The sequence below is a fragment of the Balaenoptera acutorostrata genome, chromosome 13 (genome assembly GCF_949987535.1).
Source record: "Balaenoptera acutorostrata chromosome 13, mBalAcu1.1, whole genome shotgun sequence".
Lineage (NCBI taxonomy): Eukaryota > Metazoa > Chordata > Mammalia > Artiodactyla > Balaenopteridae > Balaenoptera > Balaenoptera acutorostrata.
In genome coordinates, this window is record NC_080076.1 from 76,000,329 (window position 1) to 76,015,492 (window position 15,164).

General features: G+C 39.6%; 1 protein-coding gene across 9 annotated transcripts in view; it reads left to right on the plus strand.

The window, feature by feature from the left end:
• Positions 1–15,164, plus strand: part of LOC103005732 (beta-adrenergic receptor kinase 2) — a 203,196-nt gene that overhangs the window by 145,162 nt on the left and 42,870 nt on the right. For all 9 annotated transcript variants that reach the window (XR_009005044.1, XM_057526625.1, XM_057526624.1 and 6 more), the window contains 5 exons: positions 217–291; positions 5,525–5,586; positions 10,432–10,483; positions 12,314–12,405; positions 14,570–14,669. Coding sequence is in view for 8 of the 9 variants with exons in the window: in XM_057526625.1 (XP_057382608.1) it covers positions 217–291; positions 5,525–5,586; positions 10,432–10,483; positions 12,314–12,405; positions 14,570–14,669 (381 nt within the window). In the remaining variant the exon portion in view is untranslated. The remainder of the gene's footprint in view (positions 1–216; positions 292–5,524; positions 5,587–10,431; positions 10,484–12,313; positions 12,406–14,569; positions 14,670–15,164) is intronic.

The following is a 15,164-nucleotide window of genomic DNA, read 5'->3' on the forward strand; positions in this document are numbered from 1 at the left end:
GTGTCTACGAACTCTGGAAGCTCAGAGGAGCAGTCGTCTGTTTGGCTTGCCAGCAGAATCCAACAGATTTTTTAAAGAATGCATGTTGATGGAATCCCTATAGGTTACTGCTTAGTAATTTTTGTGTTAAATTATATGTTTGACATTGTAAAACATAGAGAGGTTTGCTCTGTTTTATATTTGTGGAAAAAACATTGTTTTTTTGATTTTTAAAAGCCATTCTCAAAGCAAGCTGTAGAACATGTGCAAAGTCATCTATCCAAGAAACAAGTGACATCAACTCTTTTTCAGGTAAGATAAAATGCTTTCCCAATAAATGTTTCTAATTTGCTTAACAGTTGGATTTGGGGACATTCTTTGCATGTGTGAAAGTGCTGGGGGAATTGACATATGAGGCTGTATTTCTTACGTGGAGGTTTATCTGGAAGAACTGAAGTTTAATATTGTCTGTCTTCTCATTGAAATGTGCTGTTCTGCTGACATCCTTCGTGAAGGCTTTCCTGAAAGAGGCCACTGGAGCGTTCTTGTAATGTTGTTTTCTATAAATCAATCAAGACAAGATATTGGAGGAAAAAGCCTTTTCCTATTTGACATCCCAGGCACCTGTGATGAGCAGGGACTTGACAAGATTTACTTTCTAGTGGTACAGGTGTTGACCCCCACGGTGATTATCCCCCAGATGAAATAGATCCATTTTCAAGAGTCAAGAGGGAATGTTTGAACGGCCTTGGGGTCGTGACTGAGGAACTGGACTTTGCCTTGGCTCCTCGTATCTTGAACACAACACAGTCATGCAGATTTAAATGACAGGCCTCAGAAAACTTGATCCACAACTGATGGGCCAATGTATTTGCTGATCTTCAGATGTAATGGTTTCTCCTCCCCAAAGCCTTTTCTCTCATCCTGTGGGTTTTCTACAGAGGTGGCAGCTTGCAAGGACATGGTCAAATTTTCAAGTGGATAATGTACTTTTCATGTTTCTATGAGTCACAAGAAATAGGAAAGAATGCCATTCATTAATGTAGTGATTTTCATAAATGAAAAAAAATTAATTTATCCATTTCCTGGATTATTCAGTAATTTACAGAGAAGTAAGTTGATTTTTACCTAGGTGCCTTATGATAGGTTTTATTTACATACAAAATGAATCTGATGATTTTATAGAGAAAATATTGATTTGGCTCCGAGAACATTTGGGTACAGTAACAAACTGTGTGCTGCCTTTCTGCCAAAATAATTAGATGGACTTTTCTTAAAATGTAATAACTTTTATAGTCTAGTTGGTTATAAGCCTGGGCTCTGAAATTAAGTGCCCTGGATTTCGAGACCCTGGGCAAGCTACCATACCTCTCCTCCCTTCAGTTTTCCCATCTGTGAAGTGGAAGTGACAGCGGGCTCTCCCGCAAACGGGGGTCTTGAGGATTCAGTGCATGTGAGTTGCTTTGCACTAGGCCTGTCTGTTGCCATACTCCACAAATGTCAGCTCTTATCAAACATTGTACATTCAAAAAGTGCAACGTGAATGTCTGCTGTTTGTTGCCTTCGTGATATTTTCATGTCAGAACTTCAGTTGTCTGACTTTGATGCTGTTCAGAGACAGTCTTGTAGTCAATTACATCTAACGTTGCTAAATTATACCTCACAGTACGTGGATTTTACAACTCTGATGCTAGCTTTTCCTGCAGCATAAATAACATTTAAAAAGATAGTTCCAGATGAGATACAAAGACCACCAAAATTCTCTCTGTGCCTTCAAGGAACAGTCATTTAGGAGCTTCTCCAATATCTTTCAAAACCACTTTACTGATTTGTTCACAAGAAAATAATTAAATAATGTTCTGGTAAAATAGATATAGAATGGCTGGTGTTCTTATTTCAAAGGTGAAGGAAATAGTCCCTATTAAGTTGATTTAAATAAGAAGGTGTATTAGTGCAATTCAGTGTGACATGTACCATTAGAACATAGTGATCAAAGTATAAATAGAAGTTATATGTTTGGATGTCCTGTTTATAGAGGGTCATTAACCATAAAGTTAGTTGATATTCTTTGAGTTGGAATTTCTTTCTTTCCCCTGACTTTCTGAGTTATAATTGACAAATAAAAATTGTATATAATTGTAGGTGTACAATGTGATGTGTTGATATACGTATTCATTGTGAAGTGATTGTCATAATCAAACTAATTAACATATCCATCACCTCACCTAGTTACATTTGTGTGTGTGTATGTGTGTGTTTGTGTGTATGTGTGGGGGTGAGAACACTTACGATCAACTCTGTTAGCAAATTTCAAGTGTACAATACAGTATTATTAACCGTAGTCCCCATGCTGTACCTTAGCTCTCCAGAACTTATTTATCCTGCATAACTGAAACTTTGTACCCTTTGACCACCATCTCCCCATTTCCCCCACTTCCCAGCCCTTGGCAACCACCATTCTACTCTGCTTTTATGAGTTAGACTTTTTTTAGATTCCACGTATGGACAAGATCATACCATATTTGTCTTTCTGTGTCTGGCTTATTTCACTTACCATAATGTTCTCCAGATTCACCCATGGTGTCACAAATAGCAGGATTTCCTTCTTTTTAAAGACTGAATATTATACCATTGTGTGTTTTTATATATATATATATGTATCCATACCACATTTTCTTTATCCATTCATCCATTGATAGACACTTAGTTTGTTTCCGTATCTTTACTGTTGTGAATAATGCTGCAGTGAACATGGGCATGCAGATATCTCTTCAAGATACTGATTTCATTTCCTTTGGATATATACTAGAAGGGGGATCGCTGGATAATATGGTAGTTCTGTTTTTAATTTTTTGAGGAATCCTTATACTGTTTTCCATAATGGCTGCACCAATTTACATTCCCACCAACAGTGCACAAGGGTTCCCTTTACATCCTTACCAACAACTTACCTCTTGACTTCCTGATAATAGCCATCCTAACAGATGTGAGGTGATATCTCATTGTGGCTTTGATTTGCATTTCCTTGATGATTAGTGTTGTTGAGCACCTTTTCATATGCCTGTTGGTCATTTGTATGTCTTTCGAAAAATGTCTGTTCAGGTCCTCAGTCCCCTTTTGAATCGGGTTATTTGGTTTTTGGCTATTGAGTCGAGTTCCTCGCATATTTTGAATATTAACCCCTTATCAGATATATGGTTTGCAAATATCTTCTTTCATTCTACAGGTTGCCTTTTCACTCTGGTAATTGTTTCCTTTGCTCTGCAGAAGCTTTTTAGTTTGGTGCAATCCCACTTGTCTGTTTTTGCTTTCGTTGCCTGAATTTTTGATGTCACATCCAAAAAATCATCACCCAGGCAAATGTCAAGACGTTTTTTCCCCTGTGTATTCTTCTAGTGGTTGTACACTTTCAGGTCTTATATTTAAGTCCTTAATTCATCTTGAGTTAATTTTTGTATATGTGTGAGATAAGGGTCCAGTCTCATTCTCCATTTATTGGAGAGACTATCCTTTCCGCATCGTGTGCTTGACGCCCTTGTCAAAGGTTAGTTGACCATAGGTGTGTGGATTTATTTCTGGACTCTCTGTTCTGTTCCATTGGTCCATAATGTCTGTTTTTATGTCAGTACGATACTATTTTGATTACTATAGGTTTATCATATATTTAGACATCAGGAAGTGTGATGCCTGAGTTGAAATTTCTTATCAAGGAGAAGAAGGTAGTAAAAAAAAATGCTCTGAAAGTAAATACAAAATGCTTTTTATTCTTTTTGTTTGCAAAATTGACTTTAGAAATAAATAATAGCACGGGTACATTTGGTGGCAAGAGTCGGGAGGGGTCCTGGCTTACATTTAGGTTCCTAGAACATGCCAGGCCCTGTGCTTGGCTCTCAACATTCTTAATCTTATTAAATTCTCACAATGGCCTTGAAAATTAGATGTGACTCTCCCATTTTACAGACTAAGGGAACTGAGAATCAGGTGAGGTTGTTTGCTCATGACCCCACTATTGAACTCTCGCTTTTGCACTGCTTACCCGACACATTTTGTAGTTCTTTGTGTTGAAAGTGGCAGTGTAGTATATCATATCCACTCTTAAGAATTTCTGGTGAACTTTTATTTTATTAGCAGAAGTACAGGCTGTTTTATAAAATGTGAAAAAATATTAACATAACAGTTTTTGTAAATACAAAATCTGTGATATACAAATTTAGGCTTTTCATATATCTTTCAACACTTGATCTCTTTTGTCTTTTGATGTCTTTTGAACCTCTTGAGACTTGTGGCCCTTGGTCTTTAGCATCTAGAAGAGTTAGCGAAGATTGCTATTATATGTCATCACAGAAACACAGGACTTGAGAGCTGGAAAGGGCTTCAGAGAGAGAGTTCAGCTTCCCCTGTTACTAAGGAGGGAACAAAGTCCATTTGGTTTTAGTGACCAGTTCCAGTGCCCCGCCCAGGACAGCAGTAGCCCTGCCAGGGGGTGGAGGTGGCTTAGCCCCGTGGCAGGAAGTGAGGCTCCCAGGCGAGCTGCAGTGGTCTCACTGCCTGTGTTGGTGACTGTGGCTTCTGCAGACTTCCTAGTTTGATCACTTGCCTTGGACGGTTCCTGATCTGGTCCTTCTTTTTTGCACATTTTCAGGATGATCTACAAAGACACAGAAAACATTAAATTTGCATCATTCAGTGAGTGTAGGGTATGAAGATATTTTCCAAAACTATCTAAGTGGCTCCAGACTGAGCTGTGAAATGTTGGCATTTGATATTTTTATAGTTCTTGATTTGAAGTCCATCCCATGGAAAATAAGTTTATGCAGTTTATTTGGTAATGTGTAAAGTGGCATGATATTGAAGTAGATTGTTCTCCACAGGGAAAGGGCACTGCACATGTGAGCAAGGAGCCCTTGCCTTAATCCCCGCTTAGCCATGAACTTGCTCAAAGACCTTGGGAATAGCTGATTTAAAAAAAATTTACTCCATGGGTCCCTTGGCTTTTAGTCTTTAAAAGTCAATATTAATGCTGATCATTTATGATAATCATAATTAATAGCAATTATATAATTAATAGTAATTTATAGGATGCACTACATAACTTACAAGGCTCAGTACGCAATGAAAACCTGGGGGCCCTTGTTCAGAAATTATTAAGAATTTCAAGATGACAACAGCAGGGCACCAAACCGAGCCCTGGGCTCTTCTGTGGGACTGCATGGGTCACATGCCCATGAAGCTAATTCCAGCCATTTAAGATGTGTCTGTGACTTGCCAGGAGCCGTGCTAGGCAGGAGGGATGCAGTGGCACACAGGACAGACCTGTCCTTGCCTTCATGGAACATGCCGTTGAGTGGTGTAGATTACTACAAGTAAATAACCGTGACCACGAGTCCATTGGTGAAAATTGGACAAGGCTGAGAAGGGCGAGTACAAGGTGCTGTGGGAGCACGTGATTTGGAGCCTCACCTCGTCTGAGTCTCATCCTTTTCTGCTTTTCACTTTATTATGTTCTTATTGATGCACTGTGGAGTTTCTTTTCCATCCTTTCCAGCCATACATAGAAGAAATTTGTGAAAGTCTTCGAGGCAGCATTTTTCAAAAATTCATGGAAAGGTATGAAACTTTATGTATAAAATCTTTTTTTTAATAGAGATATATTTGACATGTAACATTATCTTAGTTATATATCAATGTCTTTATACTGATAAGATCTTGTACTGTGTAGGTGTACCTCATTTTACCCAATAAGTGCTGTCCCTAAAATGTGTTAATTTATTCATTCAACAAGCATTTATTGACCATGTGCTATGTGCCAGGCTTTGCATTAGATTGTTTCCTCTGTACTTTATAATTTAGGATTTGTATATCTTAACATCCCATTGACCTTTAGTTCTTTAGCTTCCAAATGGTCCAAAATTTAAATAGGCTAAGGAAGCTCACAATTAAAAGTATCTTATTGGGACACCTTTGCTAATGCAAGCACGAGTCTATATCTAATTCATTTGTTTATATGTTGAAATCATATCTTTCAAAGTGAGACAAGCCTTCTCTTGATTCTTTACGTAGTAGAATTTAAGTATCGGCAAATGTCTGTAGTCATATACATCATTAATGTACCCGATAAATATGTCCCCCTGGGTTACTCAAGCTATAGGGTATGTCTGTCGTATAAAATTCTGAAAATTTTCGGTAATGCCTATAAAAGTGTTCACATGCTTCTCAGGCACCCAAGAGTCAATCCTTCAGTATTTTGAGTGTTCCTCTATGATAATGCACCTTTGGAATTGGACTTTCTAACACTGAATCTGCATTCACACTGACTGTACTCTTCTCCATAAACTCGGCTAATTTCTAGACAGTTGTCGTGATGACCGTGCCGCATCGATGGAGCAGCCCGCGGCTGTTCAGTAGTTGCCCTTGAAGAGCAAATACTTCAGTGCAGTTTTTTTTTTTCTCCACATGTTCATAGAACTAAAATAATTAAAATAAAATTTAAAAAGTGCGTCATGATTCTACCAGAGTTCAAGAGATAATTTTATCTTGGAGTAGAGTCAATACTTCAGGAAATGAATCTGCATACAAATGATTACATTTTTCTGAGCAGGAGCAGAGGCTTTGCCAAAAAGCTGTGGAATCAAACTGAGAGGATAGGATGCCAGCTCAGGGGTGAGACTCAACCAAGTCCTGGGCTGTCTCCACTGCTGTTGATTCTAAATCTGACTTTTCCCAAACTCCTGGGTCAACCTTGCTGTTATATGATCCTTGGTGGAGAGGGGAGAAATGGGGATGGTAATTAAAATTGGGGAAGAGGTCTTGTTAACTCCATCGTGTATCCACCAGGTAAACCTGCACAGTCATTTTCTCCCACTGAGTTAACCATTCACTGTGGTTTTTTTTTTTAGTTTTATTGAAGTATAGTTGATTTACAATGTTAATTTCTGCTGTACAGCAAAGTGATTCAATTATATATTTATATATATATATATACACACACACGCACACACACACACATTCTTTTTCATATTCTTTTCCATTATGGTTTATCCCAGGATGTTGAATATAGTTCTCTGTGCTATATAGTAGGACCTTGTTATTTATCAATTCTCTATGTAATAGTTTACATCTGTTAAACCCAGACTCCTAATCCATCCCTCTCCCAACCTCCTCCCCCTAACCATTCACTCTTATCACCACAGGAAATACAAGTGAAGCTGTTTGCATTTTAGGCAGGTATGCACATTGGATTTTCTGAAACTGTTACCATTTTATATAAATGAATTATTTTTAAAGTCAGTTCATTTATATATATATTTTTTGGTTCTTTTTATGTTAATACATTATCACATTAACAGTAAAAAAATCCATTGTCAGGCCAAGAGTTCAGAGTTTGGGTTTTTTTGTTGTTAATTAATTAATTTATTATTTATTTTTGCCTGCGTTGGGTTTTCGTTGCTGCGCGTGGGCTTTCTCTAGTTGCGGTGAGCGGGGGCTACTCTTCATTGCGGTGCACGGGCTTCTCATTGCGGTGGCTTCCCTTTGTTGCGGAGCTTGGGCTCTAGGCGTGCGGGCTTCAGTAGTTGTGGCTCGCGGGCTAGCACACAGACTCAGTAGTTGTGGCGCACGGGCTTAGTTGCTCCGCGGCATGTGGGATCGTCCCGGACCAGGGCTCGAACCCGTGTCCCCTGCATTGGCAGGTGGATTCTTAACCACTGCGCCACCAGGGAAGTCCAGAGTTTGGGTTTTGAAAAGCACAGGCACTCCATAAATAGAACCTTGTAGACTTCAGCATCGTCAGGACTGGCCGTGCTCTCTGAGGGCCTCACGGTTCAGGCGACTTTTCTCGGTGGCCACGCTGCAGTTTGATAGTAGAGAAGTATAGAGGAAGTCTTCATGTAGAGAACAAACTTATGGTTGCCAAGGGGGAGGCGGGGTGGGGCAGGGGTTGGGCTGGAAGTTTGGGGTTAGCAGATGTAAGCTATTATATAGAGAATAGATAAACAACAAGGTCCTACTGTATAGCAGGGAACTAGATAAACCATAATGAATAATGAACTAGATAAATCATAATGAATATATAATGAATGTATATCACATATATCCTGTGATAAACCATAATGAAAAAGAATATATATGTGTATAACTGAATCACTTTGCTGTTCAGAAAGTAACACATTGTAAATCAATTATACTTAAATTAAATTAAAAAAAAAAAAAAGAGGACGTCTTCAGCAGTGCTGAGCCTGCCTCTCCACCTTCTCCTGAGGCCCAGCAGGGACACGGGGTTAAGTTCCCTGTGGGGCTGAATCCCGGAGGGAGGCTTTCCCTCTTCTGGATGAGGCTGGTGAGCCTCGCTTCAGCAGTGAACGTCAGATTGCTCAGTGATCTAAAGCCCACGTCAGGGGTTAGAGTTCAAAACACTCGTTCTGCTCACCCTCGCTGCGCCCCAGTCGTCTTTGTATCTTTCACCCCTGCTCTTCCCTCCGAGGCAGCGGTTAAGTCACCTGCAAGGGCTCTCGCTCTCAAGCCCTGTGCTGCCCAGGCTCTGCCCTATTCTCAGCCCCGGTTCCTCCTCCCCATCCAGAAGTGCCCATTCTAGTGACTAGATATTGCCTAGGAATGGAGCTCAAGGAACCCCGTGGGCACACGACAGCCAGGACACCCAGGAGCCATCTGTCCTTGCTAAAGAAGAACTTGTTATCGTACTTAACGGGCAAAATGTCTGTTCTTATTTTTTGATGGAGTGTGTGTTCTTTTGGCGCAGGGTATGGGTTGGGAGTTGATTCTCCTCGACTCTTCTCTTGGCCAGCAGGGCACTTCTCTCTCCCTGGTTGTTTACCCTCCCCAGGTAGTTTGCAAGTTCATAAAATGTGCCAGATCACACCCCCCCACACCCCCACCTCCGTTGCCATCTCTGAACTCCAGAATCCGTGAGAAGGCAGGGTGTGAGCTAGCCTCACACACCAAGTGATTTCAAAGTCATGGATTTATTCACCCCAGTGTGGTTTCACCTTTTGCACTCACCATGCTTTAAAAAAAACTCTTTGAAATAACTCTCAGAAACTCAAAATTTATTTTACCAACCTCATAGAGATGTTCGGAGGATCAGTGAAACACTCTTTAAAAGTCATTTCAGAGTCATTGAAAAAAGATGCTATGTAATTACAAGAGTGCTTCTGCTTTTAATTCTTAATTTGATTATTAGCCTCAGAAATATTTTTAAAATATCCTTAGAAGGCATATTAGATGAAACCCCCAGGGACCTGGGATATTTGGATGCCTTAAGGTATCGTATTATAGTGCTGATAATACCTGTAACTTGCACTTCGTAGAACTCCCTCTCTTCCTGCCTTTCTCTCTCCCTCCCTTTCTTCCTTTTTTAATTGATTCATTCCTTCATAGAACCCTGAATACCGTTCCTATGTAAGGAATCAGCCAGGGGCTAGATGAAGTCCAACAATCACCAAAAATGTTCTTTGCTTTTAAGGAGTATTCAATCCAGAATGCATTTCTTCTGAAAAAAAATTTAAAAGCAGACATTTTATAGATATGTTGCTCATTAATAAAAAATAATCCCAATAATGCCTTTATTAATGGGATAGATATGTTTCTTACTTCATGGATGAAAAAAACACTTCTCCAGCAGTTGAGTAAACTGGGAGCTTATCAGTGCAGTATGACTTACTCCATCTTCCGATTCTCGTCTGAGGGTTCCTCTCCTGCACTGTTTGCATCTTTGTGAGGCAGACATTGGTTTGGGTTCAAATCCGGCTCCACCCCTTCTCTCTCCGTGTGACCTTGGGCAAGCTCAGGTCTTCTTGGCTGTAAGCTGGGCATCATCACGGTACCTGATCATGGAGTTGTTGAAGGTGTAGATGAACAGGGCCTGGAGCATGATAAGCACTATTTAGGTATTATATTTGCTACCCCTCTAATTATTTGTAAACAGCAATTTTTTTGTCATTGAGAGCTGCACTGTCCAGTATGGTAGCCACTAACCACGTGTAGCTGTGGAACTCTTGAAATATGATTAGTCTGAATTAAGATGGGCAAATACCCACCAGATTTCAAAGACTTAATACAAAAGCAAGAATGTAGACTATCTCATTAAAATTGTATATTGATTTGATTTAATTTTATGTTGAAATGATAATTTTTTGATATATTGGTTTAAATAAAATATATTATTAAAATTAAATTACATACGCAGCTTCTGTTACCCGTCTCTTGGACAGTGCTGACTCAGATAAAGATGTTAGCACAGCATAATGACAGTTAAAGGAGAAACACAAAGTCTTCAATTTGAATCATAAAATAAAGCCTTAAATACCAGGTGAATCCTTTGTGAAAAAATGTTTATGAAAACTTACTCCATTTGAGAAGCAACACCAGCAGTACAATTCTAGTTTCTCAGTTAACTTGATATTTAACTTTTCAGTAATTCCTTACGTTCTTTTTCAGTGACAAGTTCACTAGATTTTGTCAGTGGAAAAACGTGGAATTAAATATCCATGTGAGTATCATCTTTGCCTTTCTTTTTTTAAATAAAAACTTCCTCTGGCTCAACTTCGTGAGAAAATATTTTATTCGGCAGCATACTCCCAGGGGTGACGCACTTTCCAAACAGATGTCGTGCTTATGGCTTTATGCATGAAAACTCCATCCTCCTATACCCAATTGTAAACACTTTGAATTTTAATTCTCTTTTCTCATATTCATGTAAGAATGTGTTTATTTGTTTAAGAATGGTTATTTTAAGCGGTAATTGACCTTTTAACAGAAGTAGTTGTAAAAATACAAGTCTTCCACATAATGTAATTCCCGTATGCCCGTGCCTTATGCCATCTTGGTAAAGTTCCTTTTTTTCTTATTCTTAGGTGCAATGATGTAATAAACATGATGACATCTTTTACTAGACCACGGTTTCATCTTTTTTATTATTTTGAGAATGATAAAAGCAGTCCTCAAAGACAGGCTACTTTCTGACATTAACCCCTTAGCATTGTATCTTCTTTTAGCTCTTCACTGTCGGTAATTCTAGGGCATGTTCTTTACTTCGCTTTTAGAGTGTACGTTTCTCTTCCCCTTTCCTTCATGCTCTCCCTTCACATAGGTTTGCAATTGAGAAAAAGAAATAACTGGATTTTTTTTTTTTCAGTTTTTTACTTGAGCAGTGCTATTGGAAGAAGTGGGGTTTTTTTCTTCTTCTTCTTCTTCTTTTTAACCTCCTCTCTCCACCCCATTTCCTGGCAGGATTGAGAAGCAAGAGGAAGTGACACATTTTTAAAACTAATCCCTTATTGGGACTTCCCTGGCGGTCCAGTGGTTAGGACTCCACGCTTCCACTGCAGGGAGCACGGGTCCCATCCCTGCTCTGTTGCTGTGGCATGCCGCAGCACGGCCAAAAAAAAAAATCCCTCATATCTGCTGTGGAGCTTCCTTGTGCTTGTGTTGCTTTAGCAGACATGGTATCCTCATGTCTTCACGTCCTCATGTCCTCTGAGCACCAAACATGAAGCTAGTGGGCCAGATGCCCCTCCCTGGCTGCAGACATGATATTTGAAGGGTTGTCTGGGGAAACCCTTCAAGCATCTGACCCTTCATTTGCCAGGATACATAAACTAGTAGGCATTTGCTGTTATCCGATGGCCTCTTACCACGAACATAGGACTATCTATCTGCCTTTGTACCGTCTAATGCCATGAAAACTGCTTAGGAAGCAGGGCATTGCTGGGATGATATTGACAAGGTGCTTATGAATAAAGCCTCTTCATAGAGTTACTCACACTTGGTCTGGTTTCATGCTCACATGCCCAGCATGAGTCCTCTCTACTCACTGACGTTATTGATAAAACATCCACACGGCCAGCATCTGTTGGGCTTTCTGATCATATGGCCCACAGTGAGGAAAACATAGATGCCCTTGATGTGGACCTATTTTTCTACCATGATGTTCCTGGCCTTGCTGAACTGTTCCCAAACTTTAGGCTTCAGAGTAGCTGATGTTGCTTTGTGTTTTGAGTGGAAATTTCACATTCACTTGTCTTCAAAGCGTACATCTTCCAATATAAGATTTATGAGACCAGAAAACCAATCTAACTCGGCTACAACGGCGTCATCTTCCCATTTGCCTCCGTGGTGTGCCTTCTGTGCAGTTTGCATAGAAGGTGGTTCTAGAATGTCCTGCCATCTTGTGCTTCTCACCTCTCAGTTTGAGGGACCAGTCACGGAAAGAGCAGGTGTATCTGAATCGCTATTTTAATAACTGTATATGTTTTACATGAAAACAACAGCATAATTTTTATGCAGTTTTACGTTTCCATGTCGCATTTTGAATTCACAGTTGACCATGAATGATTTCAGCGTACATAGGATTATCGGACGAGGAGGATTCGGTGAAGTATATGGTTGCAGGAAAGCAGACACTGGAAAAATGTAAGCTTTCTAGGCTCATATATTTTGCTGGGAATTCTAAGAGAATTTTATGCTCGCATCAAAAGAAAACCCCTATGTAGATTTATGGAAGCCCGTGATCTCACTCCTGCAGTAATTTACCTCAGAAGGAAATAGGCTGTATTTTGTAAAGCATAGCAAACGAGATGATCTGGAACTTCTACCTCTTAGGGCTAAATGGGAAGGTAACCAGAAACTGTGTATCGGGAGCCTGCAGTGGTTCAGGCCGTGGGTGAAGAGCCAGGAATCCAGAGGTGGCCAAGAAGGGGTGTTACGTACGGCCTCCCAGCCCGATCAGACTGCAGAGAATTCTCTGCTTTGCAGGGGAGAGACATTCTCTTCTGATCCCCCTGTGATTTAGCATGTGCAGTTTGGGGTGATAGAAAACATACCTTCCAGTTCTGTGCTGCACGGTGGGCTTTTTGATCCTAATATGCACTTTACTTGTCGTTCGTTACCTTTCACTAAATTTTAGTTTTACTTCATCATAACTGCTTGTCGAGGTGTTGAGGATGCCCAGTCTGACATGTGTTGTTGTTAGAAGTAAATAATATCAATTTGTCTCTTCATACACATTTACGATTTTACCCGACTCTTGGAAACCGCCGGGGCGTGGTAAATAGTCTTCTATTTTATAGGTTAAGGGTAGACGCTTCTCAGGAGTCACACAGCTAGGAAGTGGCCAAGCTCAGCTCCCATGAATCCTCGAGCACGTCGTTTGCAGCCTCCAGGCTGCCAGTGACAGTGACCTGCCACCTGCCCTTGGGGGGGGGTGCCCTCAGCTTGCTTACTCTGAGGGGCTCAAGACCTGTGGGTGCCACCTTCTCTGTGGTCTGCAATCCAAAGGTCTTATCAAACATCGTCACAGCAGGGTGGTGATAGAAGTAGTGTGAGGCATTTTGAAAATTCTTTATCATAAAAAATAAATATTTCAAGAACGCGTCACTTCATGTGTTCTCAATATTTGATCCCATAATTAAGCCAATCAGTGTCTCGCAAATGGATTTGTCATATAGAACTCCTGGAAGAGTGGATAAAAATATCAAATTTGAACATCTGTCTCTGTCTTGCTGTAACTCATAACATTATAAGTTATAAGTAAGTTAGGAATAAGTGGATTTTGTGTGTCCTACCACAGCCAGACAACTGGTATACCTGGGTATTGTGAAGTAGTATATCAGTGGGAATTTACAGTCATGCATGCAGAACTCTCAAGCCCCCAAAACACTTGTAAAAATTTCCTTTCAGCTTTCCCTTGTCCTGCTGAAAAAGCATCTGCTTTCTTTAACCTGTGATTACAGAGTGTGCTGAGTAACATGTCTGTATTTCCTTAATGTGAGTTTGTTCCAAATCTTCAAAAATCTTAAGCTGTAAAAGGTTTCTTCTCAACTAACTTTAATATAACTTGAATATAAAAATCTTACTGATTCTTTTTATCATTTGAAATATGATAACTTAAGTATAGATTTAAAACAAATCAATAAAGTGCCATTTTAGAACACTGGGTTTTGGACACATGCTTTCCCTTCCCATTTGGTCAGTCATCAACATTTTAGAGTCTTGCACTCTACGCGCTTATTAAATCTTGACCAGTGCTGAATTCACAATTCCTAAATGCTAAATATGACATGTACAGCACCTCCACAAAACACACACACACACACACACATACACACACACACACACACACACACACACAGTGGTACTAGGCAGTGGCAATACATACAAAATTTATTTCCCTGAATTTTATATCCGTCTACTTTATGCTCTTATTTAACTGAAACATCAATTCATATAATAATAGAAATATCTTGATTATTGCTTGATTTTTTAAAATAGCCTTTTTATTTTACAGTTATTTTAGGTTTACAGAAAAAGTGCAGAAATAGTACAGGGAGTTCCCACGTACCCCATACCCAGTACCCTCATCTTACTTAGTGTGGGACACTCGTCACAATGAACGAACAAATATGTTATTATTGACTGAAGTCTCCACTTGACTCAGATTTCCTTAGTTTCTTAGAAGTATTTGCTTCTTTAAAACACTTCCCACATCTTTAGAAACTTCCCCCAGTATGATGCGTATCGTTTAATCCGTTTAGATGTATTCTCAGTGCAGATTTTTCAATAATATTTATGTTTCTAGGTATGCGATGAAATGCTTGGATAAGAAGAGGATCAAGATGAAACAAGGAGAAACCTTAGCCTTAAATGAAAGGATCATGTTGTCCCTGGTGAGCACAGGAGTAAGTATTCAATTTTGAACACTGTTGGGGTTTTTTTTGTTCGTTTGTTTGTTTTTTGGTTTTTATATCAGGACAATTTATATACAGCCTTTTTTTTTTTTCTGGTGAATTATGTGGCTAGCCAGTTCTTGGGGGGATTAGAATTTATAGCAGGGAGCAGCAGCACTAAGTTAGTATAAATAATAATTCAGATATTACCTCTGTCTAATTTGGGAATTAGGAACGTACTAGCCACCATTGCTGTGCACACTGACAACTTGTCCCTTTAGTGAGTATTTATGACTTCCTTTTTTGTGGAATATAGTTACAGAGATGGCAGAAAATAATCATATCAATGACAAAAAAAAAATCACTTGAATATAGTTAAGAATTGGCTGTGTGACTGAGAAGGACTAACCCAGAGAAGAAAAAGTAAGAGAAACGTAGCTCCTGTCCCTCACAAACTGATAGAGAGGAAGTGATTTGGCTTAGTCAAACCCCAGTTGTCCCTTCGGG